Here is a 17,718-nt window from a genome sequence, read left to right as displayed (position 1 = left end):
TCTATGGGATAAACCTTTTAATTTATTTGGTTAAAAACATTTATTCAAGATAATTTTTTGAGGGTTTGTTAGTAAAACGAGAAACCTGTTGAAATGAACACATTGATCAGGCCGGGTCAAAGTTTGTTATAAATTAATATTGTCAAGTAAATAATATGTTGGATAAATAAGCTTTGTATAAAGCAGATCCACCATGAAAGAGGGTCTTATGTTTAGTAAATTGTAAAATGGCTTCAGTTTCATCCTTGAAAAGGCACACAATAATACGGTTTGAAAATGCACGGAATGTTCGTTGTTCAGGGACAGCTGGGTCCTGAGATTTGAGACCAAAGTGTAAGAGAGTGGGTGAGAAATTTGTGGCAGGAACGGTTATTAAATATCAACTCCACGGGTCGAATGCAGGTCCACGCATATTTTGGAATTGCGATTCTGCTTCTGACTTATCTCTAGTACTTGGAACATCTCCTTGAGGGCCTCGCTGGTGCCCGTCTTTCGGCGATTGCGTCTCCGCAGGGTCACGCCTCCCGACTTGAACTCACGCATTAGAGCGTCAAGACCTGAAAACAAACAAAGGTAAAACGCAATGAGACCTAGGCTTTGTTTCGGATTTACAATAAGACGCTACTAAAGCTTAACGAACATGCGGTTAGCTGTTAGGGTGACAAAACCATGGCCCCATGGAGCAAGCAATACTCACCGTCGTAATCAAGTAAGCCTGGGACTTTAAGGGACCTTTAGGTAGGTGGCAATTGGACATAAATCACTGTGAATACCAAAACGGGTTGATCTGAGCACCATGTCGGGCAGTCAGCAACTGTCACCGGCGGACAAATGAAGCTAGAGACCCCGGTACAAGTCAATGGAAAAATACAGTCTGCCCCCCGCTCCTGCCCAAAATGTGTAAGGGTGTATGTGTATGTTTACAGTTTGGGGGTGTTCAAGAGCGTACAGGAGTGGCAGGAGCAAGAAAAGTGGCGCAATAAAACACGGAAATATAAAACGCACAAATAATAATAATAAGCCATGGCCGGCCGACCAGTAACAACAATGCGGCTTGCGGTTCTGGAACGGTGCTATAGCTATGGCCCTTCCTCGTAAAAATAATAAATTGCGTCCTCTCCACCATCGTCATCATCGTCGTTGAATTTGATACGGTCCTGGTTTGACAGTTTTGGGAGGAGAAGTGGGGGCTAGGAGCCAACATAAAGCTGCAAGGCAAGCGTAAAATATAGCAAAAATGCCAGAGCTTCGTTTAAAGCCAAAAATTCAGGAAGGTTTCCTCCTTGGGTTGCCGGGGCAAGGAAGCCAGGCAAAAGCCTTTTTTCTCCAATTCTCTGGAACGGAACGGAACCTCGGCACAACACGGGCGAAACTTAAATCAAATTTAAGTTTTCAATGTATTGCATGAAACCGGAAATGGCACTCAAAGACGCAGAGAGCTTTACTGACGGGACAGGATATTGACAAATGTGTGCTGGAATTTCCGCTACTTCTGTTTCGCTCCCACTACCAACTCCCAACTCCCACTACTAAAAGACAATTCGTTTAAACCGTGCTCTAGCGCACACACATAAGCCCGTAGATTCGGCAACAGGGCAGGTCATGGAGGTCGGGCCTCCGTAGAAAGTGAAGCTGGTAGTATCAGGTATCTGGTGGCCATGGCAGCCACACCAACAATGGCAGCAACTTGTTGTTATGTATACACACGACACACAGCCTGGCTTGGACAATATCAGCATTTCCATTCGCCTCGCCTCGCTTCGCTCCACCTCGTTCCGGTGTGGAACGCTTCATTTGTTTTTGCCTCCACGCCGAGCAGGACGACGAGCTTGACTTGACGAGTGCGGCCAGGACACGAGCAGCGCCTGATGCCTAGCCGTAAAGCTGATGTACGCCTGGCTGGCAGCTCAAACGCTTCACGTGCCTCAAGAGACGCGCGCGCGTTCTCCGCTCCACTCCGCTCGTAAAGTGCTTCACAGTTGCATACAACCAAGTTCCCTTCATATATATATATCTGAATATATATCCGAATATATAAATCGTCACATTCGTGGCTGCGTTTTCATGGCTTCTAACAATAAGCGCGTTGATTGATTTTGATTTGAATGTGCGCTCGTTACGCATACGACTCGTGGTGCGCGCCAAAAAGTAGGCAAGTGAAATGAAACCAGCGCCAAAACAAAACGGAAACGGAAGTGCTTAGTGAGAGTGTGCAGTGTCAGTAAAAGGTAGGGGAGTATGTGAGCTAAGCATGGCCATGACATTGCTGGCTTGATCTGAAGATTGTACCCTCCAAGTAAGTGGACAAACGAAGGATTACTTTCAATCATTAAGAATAGTCTTTATCCTTTAATATACTGTAATAACCTGTAGCTGAATATTAAAGACTAGCTCCTGGATCAATACTTTATATATATATATATATATGTAGACACATGTTTGCCAAAGGTATATATGTATATTTATGTGTATAATGTAATCATGCATTTCCTGCCTTGCTGCACACACGCACAAAAGGTTCCGCAACAATGTACACGGGTATATTTACAATTTGATGCGGGCGTATGAGTTGATTTCATTTTCATTGAGCTTATCAAGCAGCCAGCCCTGACATGTGCAGGCGGATGATTTCTCTATTCACAATCTACTGATTTAAAGTAGATTGTGCGTGTGTGTGTTTGATAGGCCAGCAATCGAAATAGGTTCGTCTTTCTCAAGTATTTCGCACAATTGTTTCATCGCAATAAAAGCGAAAATTAAACGGCAAAGATGGCCCACAAGTGCAATGGCAAAGTAAACACCTCGCCTTCGACGAGGTTCATGCTTATATACAGTTCGTTTACCTCGGCTTCGCTTTGTGTGCCAATATATATATGTACTATATATATTATGAAATGATGACAAAAAGACAAGCAATCAGTAAATCCAACGATTCAGCGGGGTAAAATTCCAAACCTAATTAAGTTTCCACTAGCTTTTCATTCGGACTGAAGGCATGACAAAATCGAGTATTCGAAAGTCAATTGAATTTATTTACAATGATGTTGTTATGGCAAGTGCGACATATAATTAAAGCTTTTGTGGCAGTTATATCTTAAACATAAAAGAGAGAGAAATCTATTGAGAATGGTTTTTGATATCTGATATCAGTATGTGCTAACTTTAATGAAACGTTCAGAAATATTCATAAAGTTCAATTCGATCCATCCAACCGATAAAGCAGAGCAACCTGCACCTTGTGCCAATAATTCCTATTGATAGCATTTCTGTCCAGGGCATCACTAACCGCTCCCTCCATGCCTGACCCTCTCAAAAAGCTGCTCGCAAACTTAATTAAGAAGTTGCTGCTGCAGCAGTCGACAGTCAATGGCAAAAGTGGAGGAGGCGATGGAGAAGGAGGTGGAAAGCCATCTAGTGAAAGCCTGCATTGAGCCGTAAAAGAAGCCGACGTGTAGGTAAAATCAATTACAATCGCAGACGGGTTGCTGTGTTGCGTGAACTGGGGGTGTAGAAGAGGAGGAGGAGGTCTCCCCAGGAAGAAGGATGAGTGGCGGATGGCGTAACTGACAATTGACAGCAACAAGTTGGGCCCTTCAACCAGATCTCCAGGACACGGCGACAATGGCAGGCACTTGTCAACGCACGGCTGGCAGGGATTAGCCGCAGACACATGGCTGGTAACATGAGTGGGTTTTTGGGGGAAAAGGAAACCTTCCGATGACAGCTTTTTTTCAGGCCAATTTCCCGAATTCAGACTCACAATGCAGGCAAACTAATCTGCTCAAATCGATTCAGGCCAATGAAACGCTCCGAACATTCAAGTATTCCCAAAGTCTATTCAACTTGTGCATAGTTTGTTATACCCATGGGTCCCAAGAAGTTCATCTGCTACCCGAGCTCCTTGAGAGGCAAATATTTCCAACAATGGTCAAAAGTTGCTGCAGAGCAGCTTGGAAACTTTATTAAATTTCTAACCCTTATGAAAGGTCCCTAAAGTACAAAATGAATAAAGGTTGACCAAGGATTAAGTCCGGAAAGCGTAAGACCAAGAAGGACGAAAGGAAACGTGTTTTGGGGTCATCAATGGGGCATTGACACTTAAACCCAGCCACTGGAACACACAGACATACACCAGCTCCATGCTCCATGCTAACTGGACCACTGGAAGGTATTTTGATTCTGGCTTGGATTTACATACCTGTTGCTGCCTCGGCCTGTACCTGATGCTTCACATTGTCGATGATCTTGTCGCCGCTGCCCTTGCGCAAGCTATGTCCGGCAATGTGGTCACTCAAGCTACTGCCACCGCCAGATGCCACCAATCCTGCGGGAGGAAAAAGTTTTCCCGGCATTGGAGGTGGTGGCGGTGGAGGAGGAGGTGGTGGCGGAGCAGCCAGTGACTTTTGCTCGGACTGCTGGTAGCGCGCCAATTGCTCCTCGGCATGATCAGCCCGCATCACTGCCTCGCGCAGCTGTTCCTCTAGTATCTCCAACTTAAGTTGTAATTTTTTTAGTTCATCGTTAGTAGTTTTGGCTATTGCCGCATCCATTAGATTTTGCTACAAATGCAAGAAAGAAGAACAAGGGTAGAACGGGGCGGGCGAGAGCAGGAGCAGGAAGAGATTAGGGGTTGGGTGATTTTTTGGGCAAAAGAAAATTAGTAGATCTATTAAAGCATATCTGGGGGCAGGTTAGTGCATCGAAAGCCTGGGGATTGTGAGTGGGGGGAAAAGCGGCGCACGGCAAGCTAGTTGCTTACGTGTCTCGGTGTTGGTATTTTGGTTGAGGAGAGAATAGAGGTGAGCTGACCCGACACCAAGATTAGGGAAACAACAACACGCCCAGCTGGCCACATTCTGTGCATTTCTCAGATCGTATTATATGTACAACTACATTCGGGGAATAGCGCCTTTACCAGCTGATCTTGTTGTCGTTTAGTTGCTTTTGAAGATACTCGAGAACGGCTTGAAAATGTCAAACACGCTGCGTGTTTGCTAATGGATTGACAGATGGACAGAATAGATAGTTTGATAGCCATAGACGACCAAGTGCAAAATAAAATCAAAATAACCAGAACTTAACACTAACCATTTCTACGATGCGCTCGTTGTGCTCCCTGGCCTGCAGCTGCACCTGGTCCTGGATCTGCTCGAACTCCACCTGTTCGTTTAGCACGCTAGATGAGGTACTAGTTCTTGATCCCGGCTGTCCATCCGTCAAGTCGCGTGTTTGCGCTGTAAGCTCATCATTTCGCTGCTTTAACTTGATCAGAGCCGCTTCCATTCTGTTGGAATAAAAATTTGATTTAACTTTAGGTTTGTTTTTGTCAAATATTAAACCCACTTTTGGCTAGTTTCCACACTCTCCTTCATGTTCTCCGTCAGCAACTTGGCTACTTTGGTCAAGTTAGTGTTCTCAGTACGCAGAGCTTCATTTTCCTCCTCCATTGCGTGTTGCTATTTTAGGAATAACAGAAGAAGTACACATTAAGATAGTGAATAAGTCGTTAAGTAAAAGCTACACTTAATTAATTTAGTTGATTTCCGATCATTTCATCTTACCTGCTCCAACAACTCAGCCATCTTTTCATTGGCCTCGTACAACTGGAGCTCCACGGCATTGGTGGTATTTTTGAGAGTCAAAAACTCATCAGCCAGACGTTCTACAAGACCACTAGTGATGGGTACACCTTCCGAATTGACATCAACCAGACTGTCGAGCTCTTGAGTGGTGATACTGTCCGCGCTGTCTGCACTGCCCGACTGCAGGATCTTGAAAAGCTTTCGCTTAAGTTCCACGGATCCAAAAACTGGACGGGGACCAAGTTGAGGGGTCTGATCCTGCTGCTTTTCCCGAATATGTTCCAGCTCGCTTGTGAGACTGCATTGTATAGAGATTGTATAATAAGAATCTTTCTTAGGTGAAGATTTGTTAACATACTTGTGGATCTGGTCGACCTTCATTTTGTGCAGCTTGTCCAGAGCATTTCTTTCATTGAGAGCCTTGTTAAACTTTGAACTGAGCTCCTTGATTTGAGCCTCGAAATTGGTCTGCTGCTGCTGCAGTGACTCTAGGGCCCCACACATTTTGTCGTGCTGAGACTGCTGTTCCTCCTGTGTGGTTTTATCTGTAAGAATTTTAATTAATATAAGTAATTAAATAGGTTTTGAAATGGTAAACTTACGTGTTTCGATCTCCAGCTTCAGAGCCTTGTTCTCCTCCCTGAGTGCAATGTTATCCTCCAACAGAGTGAACATATCGTGCTCCGGGTCTTGCTCATTATAGTCTGGCTCCCTCACGCGACTGCGACTGCGTGTCTTGGCCTCTTGGGTACGGAACTTCGCCACCGGTATGCGTCCTCGTCGCTCCATCTTCAAAGAGATTTATTGCCTGGCAAAAGGATTAAAATATTTGTATATTTAGTAACTGATTAATAAGAAATATAACTTAAACTTTGCTTACGTTTTGCCTAAAAGCCAAATCCATTACCACTTATGCTAAGCAATGCAAATGGAACTTAATATTGCCATCACCAAATGATGAGAATGTGTTTGTTGGGTGTGGTGGATGCGGTTGTTTGAGTGTGATGTATTGGAGTAAATGGGGGAATGAAGGTGTGTGCTGCATGCCTTGAAGGTGACGCTTATAGCTCCTGAAGGATGGGGCCCACATTGAAACGCCTTGGAGTTTTACTTTTCGATTTTATTATTTGCTGTTTACAATTTCTTCTTGATTTCTGTTTAATCTTGCCTTGCCCGCCCCCTTTTTCTCCTTTCCTCTGTCACCCTATTTTTGCCCTTAGGTGCCACATATGTGTGTGCTTCTGCTGGGTTTTTGTGTTGTATATATTATTCGCTTGGATTTCAGCTGTGTTTGCTCTCTCCTCAATCTTCTGCTTCGACTGCTAAAAATGCAGGACACACCAGTTCTTCGACTTGGTTCAATTTTTACCAGAAGTTGGCCGAAAGCATTTGGAATGCCTGCCGAAAATTGCTAAGAAACTAGTTAAAGTGCCACGCCCACTGCTCGATTTAAGCTTACAAATGGTTTAGCTTGGCTTTAGAAATATTTTTCTTGATGTTAGTGCAGAAGCGTTTCATTTACCTCCTTTGCTTGGGTTTTCTTTTCTTTTTTTGTTTTTGTTTTTCACAATTCTTAACTATTTTAATTTAACTGTATTTTTGAATTGGTTTTTATGGTTTTTCTTTTGTTTCTTTTGCTAATTACTTATGCGTACAATTTCCTTCGCTTTTGCCGTAAATCAATTTCATATTTTGTCACTTGTAGTGTAAAAATAAAAAAACCTAAAGTTTATACACAAAACTTTCGAGTTTGGTACAACTCATTTCTTTTTCTTTCTTTGCTACTTTTGTTAGTTGCCTCGTTTTAAATATTTTATATATAAATTTGTTGAGATTGAGTTGCTTTTGTTTGTTAATTTAGTTTTTTGTTTTTGTTTTCATTCAATTTTATAAAAATAACTAATTAAAGGCGGCTTAGAGCTCTTTGTTTTTGCTTTTTTCTTTCGTTATTTCTTGTGTATGCTTCTATGCTTGATTAGTTCTTTTTTTATATTTCTTTTGTTTTTTTCTTTCAATTTGGTTTAAATAGCTATATAATGTTTTTATATATTTTCGAAATTAATATTAGTGTATTTTTTCTTTCCTTTTTACAGCTAATTTTAAGATTTATCTTTGGATAATCATGCTTTGTGTGCTAAATACTTTACATGTCTTTACGAATTTTATAATTTACATTTCTTTTAGTATACATACGTATAATTTTTTATAAATAAATATTGGTATAATTTATATTTATATATATATATATATATATGTATATATATTATTTTAAATATACGTGAAAACTCTGAGTCGAACAAGAAGCCTCAGAATTGAGATTGGAAATACAGATCTGTTAGGAAGAGAGGGGTTAATTTTTTTTGTATATGCTTTGAGACGCTCGCAATGAAAATACATAAATAATTACTGATGTAATTGTTTATAATAAATCAAATATTAAAAAAAAAAAAAAAAACGAATTCATAAAGCTTTGTACTGAAAGGTAAAATAAACAAAAATTCGTTTAAGGTCTAGAAAAGTATGCTAAGCTACGCAGCTAGTTCTATAAATGATGTCCGCATTAATTTAAATGATTAACGAAATACTGTGGGTTTACGAAAGCGAATAGTCCATATGTAAATGTACATAAATATATATTTATATACCCAGCTTTTATTGGGTAACGCATTGTCAGAATTTGAAACTTGAAAATTTTTTTCGACATCCGAGATTCTGTTATACATAGTTTTTTAATTTTTTCTTCATTTTTTTTTCTTTTTTATTCTTGTTATACGAGTAATGTGTAAATATGTTTATCTTTGTGTTGGTTTATGACCAAGTCATAGAATGGAAATCATTTTTGCTTTCTTTTAAGGAACGTGTTGTGATACAAATGAAATGGATACTGTCTTGACAGGTTGTATGGTTCACAAAGGGAATCTGTGTTTTAAAACAAAGAATTTTCGTTTTGACAGATCTATTCATCTTACAACAAATAAAGGTGTTAGGACGACACTTGGCATCAGCCACCCACACTGTGTTGTTGCAAGCAATTTTTTTTTTCTTGACTGATCGTTCGATTTATGTTCTTGACTCGACACTTTCGACAGCGCCTAGTATGCTGTTGTTTGTTTCAGTTAGTGATTCATAGTTTTCTTCGTTGTGGTTTTTTGTTTGGTTGCAATCGGTTGGTTTTACTTCGTCTACATCTCCTCGATGAATCCACGCAGCTTGTCGATGAATGGGCGTCGGTAGGCCGACGAATGGGCAATCTCTAGCTTATACCACTTGTCGAATGACTCCTTGGGGATCACCTCGCTCTCGTACAACACACTGAATGTGCTGCAGATGGTCTCGCCAGCGGCCATCTCGTCCTCAAACTCGGTCATAAAGTGCTGCTGTAGAGAATCCACGGCCTCGTCTATGCAAGCGATCTCCAGCGCCTCCTGGGCGTCGATGCAGAGTCTGAGCAGTGGTGTGCACCGGCTGCGGAAGCTTTCCGTGTTCAGCTGCTGCGGCCTTCTGTTACCGCCGCTTTTGTTGTTATGGGTATTTGTCATCACAGTCAGCGCGAAATCACAGCACAGGAATCTAGTGAGCTGCCTCACAAAGTTGTCATTGATGGCAACGTTGGTGTTAATGTAGTCGATGGCCATGTCGCAAGACAGTGCCAACAGGTATCTAATCCGTTCTACATGCTCCACTGGCGACCGCGGGGTGGTCGGCGTCTTCGCTTTAGCGTTTCCCTGACCCTGACCGGGTCCGTTGTCCAGAAAATAAAAACTATGCGACTGCACAAACTCCTTATACTTGCGCACATCATTCCAGAACAATTGACCTCGATCCAGCTTATAGTCGTTGTGCCACAGCTTGCGAGCATATGCGGCTCCAAACTCCTGCACGAAATAGCTGACGAAAGCATACACGAAGCGTTCCGTGAAGATCAAGTCATCCAACCAACGCCTCTGCCACACATCCTTTAGATCTAGCTTTCCAGAGTGTATGATGGGACCCAGGAACTCGAACACATAACCCCAGCCATTTGGCACGTCCACCAGCAAATCAGGGAAGTCGTCGCTGAACCGAGAGTAGGCCTGTCCAAAGATCTCCTTGTCAACCGCTTCTTTTTCCATAAGGTAAGCAAAGACGTTTCCACTGGCCTGACGATGCTGGCGCTTAACCGTCGTCTTATGAAGATAGTCCATTAGAAGGTAGTGCAGAGCCTTCGATTGCTGTGGACCGCTGTGCGAACGCCAAATGGTCAGCACCTCCGATTGCCAGTCGCGCGTATTTAAAGCCTCCTCGACCATTAATTCAATGAGTTCTTGGCACTGCTTACCATCGAATCCGGCATCTGCTGAATGTTCCGTATGGCTCCTGTTAGTACCCGCAGTCGGTACGGATGAGGCCAAAGGTGGTGAAGGCTGCTGATACGGTGAAAATCTATAATTTTGGCCCGGACGTTTCAACAAAGATGTAGGCGGGGCCACATTGGTTGTGTTTACTGTCGATGTGTTGACCGGACGGTTGTCGGAATTGCGCCACTGATAGTGCGAAGAATTGCCTAGTTTCGCAAGTGAATCGTCGCTAGTGCTGCTGCTGCTGAAGCGCAGCTTGCTGGGATCAATGCTAAGTGTCTGGTTCTCGTGGTGCTGCTTATTGGGCATCTTCTGCATGAAGTAGTTTCCGCCATCGTGACCGTGTTGGTGATGCTTTTGTTGCTGGTGATGCATTGATTGCTGGTGCTGATTCATTCCACCGCCGCTACGTCCTCCGCCACTGCTGTGATGTGACTGATCTTTGGAGTCGTCGTGTTGCTTGTGTCGCTGACCTCTTCCACCTTGCTGTCCTGATGACTGATGGGTGGACGGCTGATCCCAGTTTCGCAATCTCAAGTCCAACACGTCCTGCATCATAAAGCGTACGCGACTGCTGATCTTGATTTGTATTTGCCCGCGGTGCGACGTTCCCCGACATCGGTTTATGATGTCCTGAATGCGGCGGAATATCTTTTCATTTCGATCTCTTAGCTGATACTGCTCAGGTTGGCAAGCCTCCAGTAAATGGCCCACTGTTGTTAGCAATTTGCACATATACTCTAGCTTTTCCTCGCATCCATGCTCGAGCAGTGACTCCACACAGTTGAGTACTCGATCGCTGGTCAGCGACTGTAGTTTAAACAGCTCACCAATGAAACGAACGGTGCCCCAGGCACGTCGTCGGAACTGATACTCCAGGTCCTCCATTTCGGCGCGCAGTTCGGCCTTTCTTGCCGGGTCAGAGCACTGGTTCATTCGTTCCATCGTAGGCTGCAGTTTCTTCGCCTTCGCATTCGCATCGTTTACATTTGATTCGAATTCGTGCTGAATTCGCGTGATCAGCGAGCTGGTAAAAAGTGACTTGTTTTCGGCCTTAATTTCGTGGAAAAGCACCTTGCAGAAGCGGGCATATGTGGGCGCAAAGTTCGGCTCACTAATGGTCTTTTCAAAGATTAGCAACATAACCTAAAAAAATATTTTGGTTGTTAACAAGAGTTGGATAATAATAATCGTTAAAGCAAGTCAGCTTACGTTTGTCATTTTCGCTTCATTGTCCATCTTGATGCTGGACATCTCCTTGAGCAGCACCTCAAAGTTATCGGGCGTAAGTTTGTTGAGAATACCACGCACCTTTTTCAGCACTCCCTCGACGTCGTCCTCATCCTGGCCACCGGCCATGGATGTGCGCCGTAACGTACCTGGCTGCCAAGCATTTTCGCATTCAGATAGCTTGATCTCCTCTTTAAGCGATAACTGCACCCGGATGATGTCCATGTGACGCTGATTCGAGTTGATTCCACCGCCACCTCCCACGTTGCCCATGCCACCGGAACCGCCCATCTGCTGATGCCCATCGTGATGCTTCTTGTTGGGTCCGTGGCCACGCCCACGCTTTCCGGGAACATAATCCATAGATTCGTTAAAGCTCATATGTTGATACTGCTGGATGTGCTGGCCGTGCCCATGGCCATGATGTTGCTGCGGTTGCTGTTGGCGGGAAACGAACAGCTGAGAGATGCAATCGCCCTTCTGGCACGGCACAAGCGGGGGCTTAAGCGAGTCGCTTCGCTTGGAAAGCTCACGTAATGTTTCGATGCTATAGCGATAGTTTTTGGGGACCTGAAGACTGGGACTTGGGCTTGGGCTGGGACTGGGACTCTTCGATTTGGGTACTTTTTGCTGACTGGCTTTAGGTGAACCCGGTCCCTTTCCGGATGACTGATGTATTGGAGAGGTCTCTTTGCTTCCTGCGCTCTTTTCTAAAGAAATTGGTACGTGAACTTTAGGAGCACAATCCACATTATCCGCACTCCTGCTGCTCTGCGAGGAGTCATCTTCCGCTGCCTTGCTAATAGTCGAACTCGACCATGTGGAGCTGCATATGAAACCTGTATCGTGACGTGCATCATCTTGGAAGTCCCCAAACTTGATTTCCATATCTGCATTCTCATCTGTTCTGTCAACGGCTTTAGAACCCACTGGAACTGGCTCATCTTCCTCGCAAACTGAGCTGCTGCTGTTGAGGAACTGCAGCTGATGCGTGTCGGAAGCGGCCGATGTATTGGGGCTGACCGTCTGCAGAAACTTGGCTACAATCTCTTCGTTGGCTAAATGCTTCTCCGACTTTCCCACAGGAATATTCGATACGCTGTCCTCCTTGCTGTCAGCTGCAGAAGAAACCAATTAATTAAGTATTTTATTTATTTAATTTTAAAGCTTTAAATAATTTAAAAAGTATTTGTTACTCACATTCTAAATCGCTGTCTGCCTCTGCGTCGACGTCACCCTCATCGTCATTGTTGTTGTTGTTACTAGTCAGCTGCTCCTTCGAATTGAGCATAGAGTTGTCTCTTAGAGTAGAACTTACGTTAGGATTATTACTAGTTGCACTAAGCTTATCAGTCATCGGTTGCGCCGTCGCCTTGTCATCGACAGTCGTGGTTCCTTGGTTGGTTGCTGGTCTTGCCGTAGGTGTTAGAGTGGTTGGTGATGTTGTGTTCACTGTGGCAGCATTATTGTTGTTTGTGTTGATCTCTGGCGCGCCGTTGCCATTGCCCTTGCCATTGTTGTTCTGCCCTTGGCTGCTTGTGGTAGTTGTTATCGAGGATTTTTGCTTTTTCTTCTCCAGCTCTTTGGCCCGTTTTTGGGCCTTGCGCTGCTTTTTGGTGGAGCTGGTGGTATTTGTGATGTTGGTGTTGCCTGCGAGCAGTGTAACGGCGGCCGAAATGCGGGGAGTAGCCGGTAAGGCTGCAGTTGAGAGTTTTCCTGGAATCTGCTTCCCCTGCTGTTGTCTTGATGCGTGTGTCGGCGTGGAGGCTGCCGACGACGAGGCCCCCGAGCTGGTCGTGGTCGAGGTGGTGGCCGGGACACTTGACTTTCTGTTGGGTGAGCCTGATGTTGGCTTTGCTGGGGCTGGAACAGCTGTGGTCGCAATTGACTTTGTTGGCTTCTGTTGGGCGACACGTGAAGCTGGTGGCGGTGTCGAAGGACCCGATGGTGTCAGCATCGGCTGGCCTCTGGACAGGATAGATATGCCTGGGGAACCGCTGGCCGCTGCCTCAGCTACGTCATTCGCTATAGATGTAGGTGTAGCTGTGCCTGTTGAGCAAAGAAATTAGTCGATTAGAAATAAGGTAAATGATTAAAAAGCTAAGACTTACTTTGCTTGTTAGCCGATTTGGGGCGCTGTTTCTTGGCTTGCTCTTGAAACAGAACGGGCTGATGACCCGCGTTAATGGCTTCGGGTAGTTTTAATTCTGTATGTACTGGCTGCAGTCTATCGTGGGTCTCCGTGACATTGTCCACTACAAAACGTATTATTAGACTTGGACACTAAAGGAATGGCGAACTTCGGCTAGCCGAAAGCGTTACATACCCTATGGCGGGTTTGTATTTGAAATCGATTTGTTTACAGTTTCGGTCTATATTTTGTTTTGACAAAAAAAATCAATTCAATCTAAGTGTCACTTTTAAGTGTCACAATATCTGACTGTTTATAAAAATCGGATAAAACAAGTTACTGGGATTATTTTCTTTATACAAATGTACGGAAATAAGTCCGCGACTGCATTGGTTTCATCAAAACTGGTGGGAAAGTTTTGCTACGTAAATAGCTAGGACTAACTCACCGTCACTGCACTGCCAGAAACTTAGATGTTCATCGGTGTTCCCTGAGTGGGCCAGAATGTCCTTAACAATAACGCTGATTTGATCCTTATCCATGGGACCGGGCGAAGGGGGCGGTCCGATTTCCTGACCCACAGAATCCTCGCCAAACACCATACCACCTTCCTTCTCCAATGAACCAGATTGACTAAGAGATGCCGCCGTCTTTGCAGTCTGCATCTCCTGATCCACCATTACGCCCGATAGAAGCGACGACGCCGATGCGGAGTCCATGAGGATGGGCCCCTGGTAGATGCTATGCATGGTACTATCGGAATCAAGTCCCATGTTCGGTGTTAGCGTAGAGTTTGAATCTTTTTTATTAAACACTGAGCTTTTCGGATTCATAACGTCCTCATAGGTGTCAGGGTGGATGATAGGAATTGCGTATTTTCGCTGGTTGGCCTTGTCGTTCTTGGCCACCACTTGTTGGGATGAAGCTACTGGCGGTGTTGGGAGAGAGGTCGTTGAGAAACCTGCCACCGCCGGCACTCCTGTCACACTTGGTACATTTGGCAATGTTGTTGCGCTGCTGCTCTGTAGGTGCGGCGCGAAGTTGTGTAGTCCGCCAGGAGCTTGGGGTGGAGGGGCCGTCATCGCAGCTGGAGCCAATATGGGGGCTGGTGTCATCCCGGCTGGTGGTGCCAAAGCCAATCCGGGCATAAAGTTGTGCTGCAGATGAAAAGCAGCAGCTCCATTCAGGGCACCGTTACGAGAATTCATCATGGGTGTCACCGTTGCCTGAGCAGGTCGCGGGGCGTTTCCCGGTGGCATAGCATATGTGGTAAAGAAGTTGGGATGCTGGGGAGTTGTCGATGTCCTCTGGCCGCCACGGATATTACCCCGATGCGAGTTGCCTCCACTAACAACATTATTCCCGCCAGTAGTTTGTGGCGTGGGCCCCAGGTAGTAAGTAATCGTCGGAGTTTGTCCAGCCCCCGTTGCACCGCCAGGTCCAGTTTGTTGATTGTTCGGGGGAAAGGTCACCGCCGACGGCATGCCCATCAGCTGAGCGGTTTGATTAAAGGGTAAATAGGTCGCAGTGATGTAGGGGGCACCAGCACCGGGACCAACATGCCCTACGTTATGTGAATGTGCCAGCGGGTTGTTGTGTAGTCCTATAACGCCTAGATTCTGCCGACCTCCGTTAAGGCTAGGATTCTGCTGCATCTCTCCCGGAGTATTGCTATGAACTCCCATAACACTCATATTCTGCCGTCCTCCGAGGTTGGTGGGTGCCATCAGGCCAGCTGATTGCGAGAAGTGGGGCGGTAGGGTTGGGTTACTTAGCGCCCGGGTTAGGTTGGCCCCAGGAGCCACGCCATTGGCACCACCATGATGGCCACCACTGATGGGATGCCCCAACGAATTGCTGCTGGCATTGTTGTTGACCGCCGGAGTGTGGGCGGCGTAGGACGGTTGGGGATAAAAGATGACCGGCTGGTGGTGCGCCTGGACCTGGGCCTGGGCTTGCGCTTGCTGCTGCTGTTGTTGCTGCTGCAGTATCTGCTGCTGCTGTTGCTGCTGGTGGAGGTGATGGTGATGCGAGTGCGCCGTCTGGTGGTGCTGGGCTTGGTGGTTGTGGTTCTGTTGATGTGTTGACTGTGGCCTAGTTCCCTTCCCACCCCCTCCCTGTTGTGGGTACATAGGAGGACCTTCGGAGGATCTGCACACGCACTCAATCGCACGGTCACACGCACAGGCACACACGGAGAGTTAAGAAAACCACGGCCGGAACAAAACAGATGTACAAATCGTAATGTTAGTAAGATGGAAATGGAAGTGAAAATGGAGATGGCGATGTGGGAAATGCTTGGGGTATTATATTTCAAGTCAAAGCCGTGAAATTTATGCTTATGAGAACCGGTGAGAATGGGTGAAAAAGCAACCAAAAAGGGACATGCAAATCATGTGTTCAAAACTTATTTCTAAGGGCTCCATACTACAGGAATGCACTCCCTTCTACACCGCTTTTTTCTCTCAGTTTCTCACTTAATTGAGCTCTTCAATTGGAATATAGAGTACGATGATGTCACTCGTGGGGCGTGTATAGTATCCAAAATCGCCTTATCGCCGCGTTTATCAATAGAAAAGTCACTAGCGGAACCCGAATTACTTGCGAATGGATGACACACAGTAACAAGTGGCGTTATTAGTCAGTGTTGGCCTCAAAGACGGAACAAGACAAAGGCAGCCACAAAGAGGCAGCAGCCAGCTGGTGTGGGAGGTGAGCGATGGTCCGCTGTTGGGTGTATTAGCACAACCAGTTTGGCATACCGTCAGCACTTTCCTCAGCACAGTGGACGCAGCCAAAACTGGATCACTTGAAACTGATTACTATAGGATTTTGATTGAAATCGACCATATTGCATTTCATTGCTTTTTGGTTAAGCAAATTTAAATCAACTACAAAACAATGCTGATCGATAAGAATATGAATGAAAATCGCATCATCATTTCTGTAGCTGAAGTACAACTGATCAGTTGCAAAGTGGTTATTGGGGCGGACATTTAAGATAGGCCTTTTTAAATACTATTCATGTTCTTATTGCATAACATTTTGGGAGAAAAACAAAAATGTTGTAAACATTGTCGGCATCTTACATTAATGAGGTTTGTGTTTTGACATAAAGATAAGATTCAATTTTGTATCTTATTAGCCAGTTTTCACTGTGCTGTGCCCATTGCAGCTTTGTGCTGGCCTAGAAAAACCAACTCCGATGCAGTTTAAGGCCAAGCACCTCAAAGACAGGAGAAAACCTGTTTTCCAGCCAGAGAAGAAGCTTTCGGTGCAAACCGAGTTTAAAGCCTCATTTCACTCGATGGCGAGGAAAACGAAAACTGAACTGCCAGAAAGGTTCACTTTTTTCTCGTTTGTTTGTAAACAAAACCAGTTGGACCAATGTGTGGGTGATGCTCTAATTGGAATTGCTGATTGGGAGTGCATTCGTATTGGAGACTGTGTACGGCAAGGTGTGCATTAAAATCAGAAATTAATAACTAAAGCAAATTATTTACACAAATAGTAAAAGTTAAATGTATGATAGGTTTTAAGTAGAAAACTTACCGCTTCCTGTACTCCTGTTGTCCTTGGGAACTCCACTCCTTTGGAAGATGTGGTGTTTTGACTTGTTTACGGTTTATCCTTATGTCAATAATGATGCTACTGCAGTGTTTCGCGTCAAGATCCTACTTGGGATCTGAGTTCGTGTCTAGCTATTGCTTGACTCCTGGTCAAGCCCTACACCTCTTTGTCCTGTGCCTTACTTGCTACTCCGCTGGCTTTTAGCTTTCTCTCTTCTCGTGGATACTCCTCGTCGTCGTATTGGTTTGCTGTATCCGGAATACACCGATATCTCAGATATTCCATGTATAAAAATACGCGAGTTCTACGATGCACATGCACAACCACATTTGTGCAGACGGACGAGGGGCACGTACACGTACATACGTACAAAAATATACAAAATAACGTACGGCTAGTGCTAAAATTTCACGGTAATTTGTTCTGTAATTAGGCGTTAGAGAAAGAGATAAAAACGTATGCTTAAATTTTGCATTTACATGGAATTACAATTTGATTACAATTCTATGAACTCCCGAGCGGCGCCTGCTACGATTTTATTCCCTCTCCTTGTCCAACTGAGCAGCCTCAGCCCCAGATTGAGAATGAAAAATGGGCAGGTATTTCGTATTTTGAGTGTGCTGGCAAAGGGTTCTAGTTTTTCAGCTTTTCGGTTTCCAGTTATCAATTTTCCTGCGAAGGCGAGGCGTTGGTTGTTTTTTTGTTATATTTGCCGTTTCGCCTTTTGCAGTTCGCTTTTTTGCGCTCTCTTTCTGTCTCTGTCTGGCTGTCGGTACTTACCGCTCCACTCCTCTCCTCACTCGCTTATGCCCTCTCGCTCTTGCACAGCTAACACACAAAACTGAGGAAAGGAAACAAAAAAAATGCA

At 44.9% G+C, this 17,718-nt stretch overlaps 2 protein-coding genes across 6 annotated transcripts; both read right to left on the bottom strand.

Annotated features, from left to right (window-relative positions):
• Positions 1–2: 2 nt before the first annotated feature.
• On the bottom strand, positions 3–16,945 carry LOC108116616 (shootin-1). Of its 4 annotated transcripts, none has more exons than XM_017228585.2 (8): positions 16,833–16,945; positions 6,185–6,390; positions 5,941–6,127; positions 5,562–5,880; positions 5,344–5,456; positions 5,089–5,284; positions 4,199–4,559; positions 3–557 (listed from the first exon to the last, which is right to left on the bottom strand). In XM_017228585.2, the coding sequence occupies exons 2-8, from the start codon at positions 6,369–6,371 to the stop codon at positions 373–375; spliced, it is 1,548 nt and encodes a 515-aa protein (XP_017084074.1). In that variant the 5' UTR covers positions 6,372–6,390; positions 16,833–16,945; the 3' UTR covers positions 3–372. The 4 variants fall into 4 exon arrangements, 3 of the variants coding, with proteins under 3 accessions (XP_017084074.1, XP_017084075.1, XP_017084078.1); XM_017228586.2 differs by lacking the exon at positions 16,833–16,945 and adding an exon at positions 6,463–6,574; XR_001772846.2 differs by lacking the exon at positions 4,199–4,559 and adding an exon at positions 4,760–4,994 and having other exon boundaries at positions 494–557.
• On the bottom strand, positions 8,608–16,934 carry LOC108116613 (eukaryotic translation initiation factor 4G). Of its 2 annotated transcripts, XM_017228579.2 has the most exons (6): positions 16,833–16,934; positions 13,729–15,431; positions 13,261–13,404; positions 12,350–13,198; positions 11,132–12,267; positions 8,608–11,065 (listed from the first exon to the last, which is right to left on the bottom strand). In XM_017228579.2, exons 2-6 carry the CDS (start codon positions 15,410–15,412, stop codon positions 8,765–8,767), a joined length of 6,114 nt encoding a protein of 2,037 aa, XP_017084068.1. In that variant the 5' UTR covers positions 15,413–15,431; positions 16,833–16,934; the 3' UTR covers positions 8,608–8,764. The 2 variants fall into 2 exon arrangements, with proteins under 2 accessions (XP_017084068.1, XP_017084069.1); XM_017228580.2 differs by lacking the exons at positions 13,729–15,431; positions 16,833–16,934 and adding an exon at positions 13,476–13,660.
• Positions 16,946–17,718: the final 773 nt, after the last annotated feature.

This window comes from Drosophila eugracilis, unplaced genomic scaffold, assembly GCF_018153835.1.
Source record: "Drosophila eugracilis isolate 14026-0451.02 unplaced genomic scaffold, ASM1815383v1 contig_75, whole genome shotgun sequence".
NCBI lineage: Eukaryota > Metazoa > Arthropoda > Insecta > Diptera > Drosophilidae > Drosophila > Drosophila eugracilis.
The sequence above is the reverse complement of the archived record's forward strand: the minus strand, read 5'-3'. Positions and strand labels throughout refer to the sequence as shown.

Coding starts and splice junctions, on each gene's coding strand:
- LOC108116616 (XM_017228585.2), bottom strand. CDS start 6,371: ATGGAGCGACGAGGACGCATACCGGTGGCGAAGTTCCGTACCCAAGAG. Junction 5,881..5,940: donor AAGGTCGACCAGATCCACAA/GTATGTTAACAA, acceptor TATACAATGCAG/TCTCACAAGCGAGCTGGAAC. Junction 5,457..5,561: donor TGGCTGAGTTGTTGGAGCAG/GTAAGATGAAAT, acceptor TTCCTAAAATAG/CAACACGCAATGGAGGAGGA.
- LOC108116613 (XM_017228579.2), bottom strand. CDS start 15,412: ATGTACCCACAACAGGGAGGGGGTGGGAAGGGAACTAGGCCACAGTCA. Junction 13,405..13,728: donor TTTCTGGCAGTGCAGTGACG/GTGAGTTAGTCC, acceptor TACGTTTTGTAG/TGGACAATGTCACGGAGACC. Junction 13,199..13,260: donor CAAATCGGCTAACAAGCAAA/GTAAGTCTTAGC, acceptor TTTGCTCAACAG/GCACAGCTACACCTACATCT.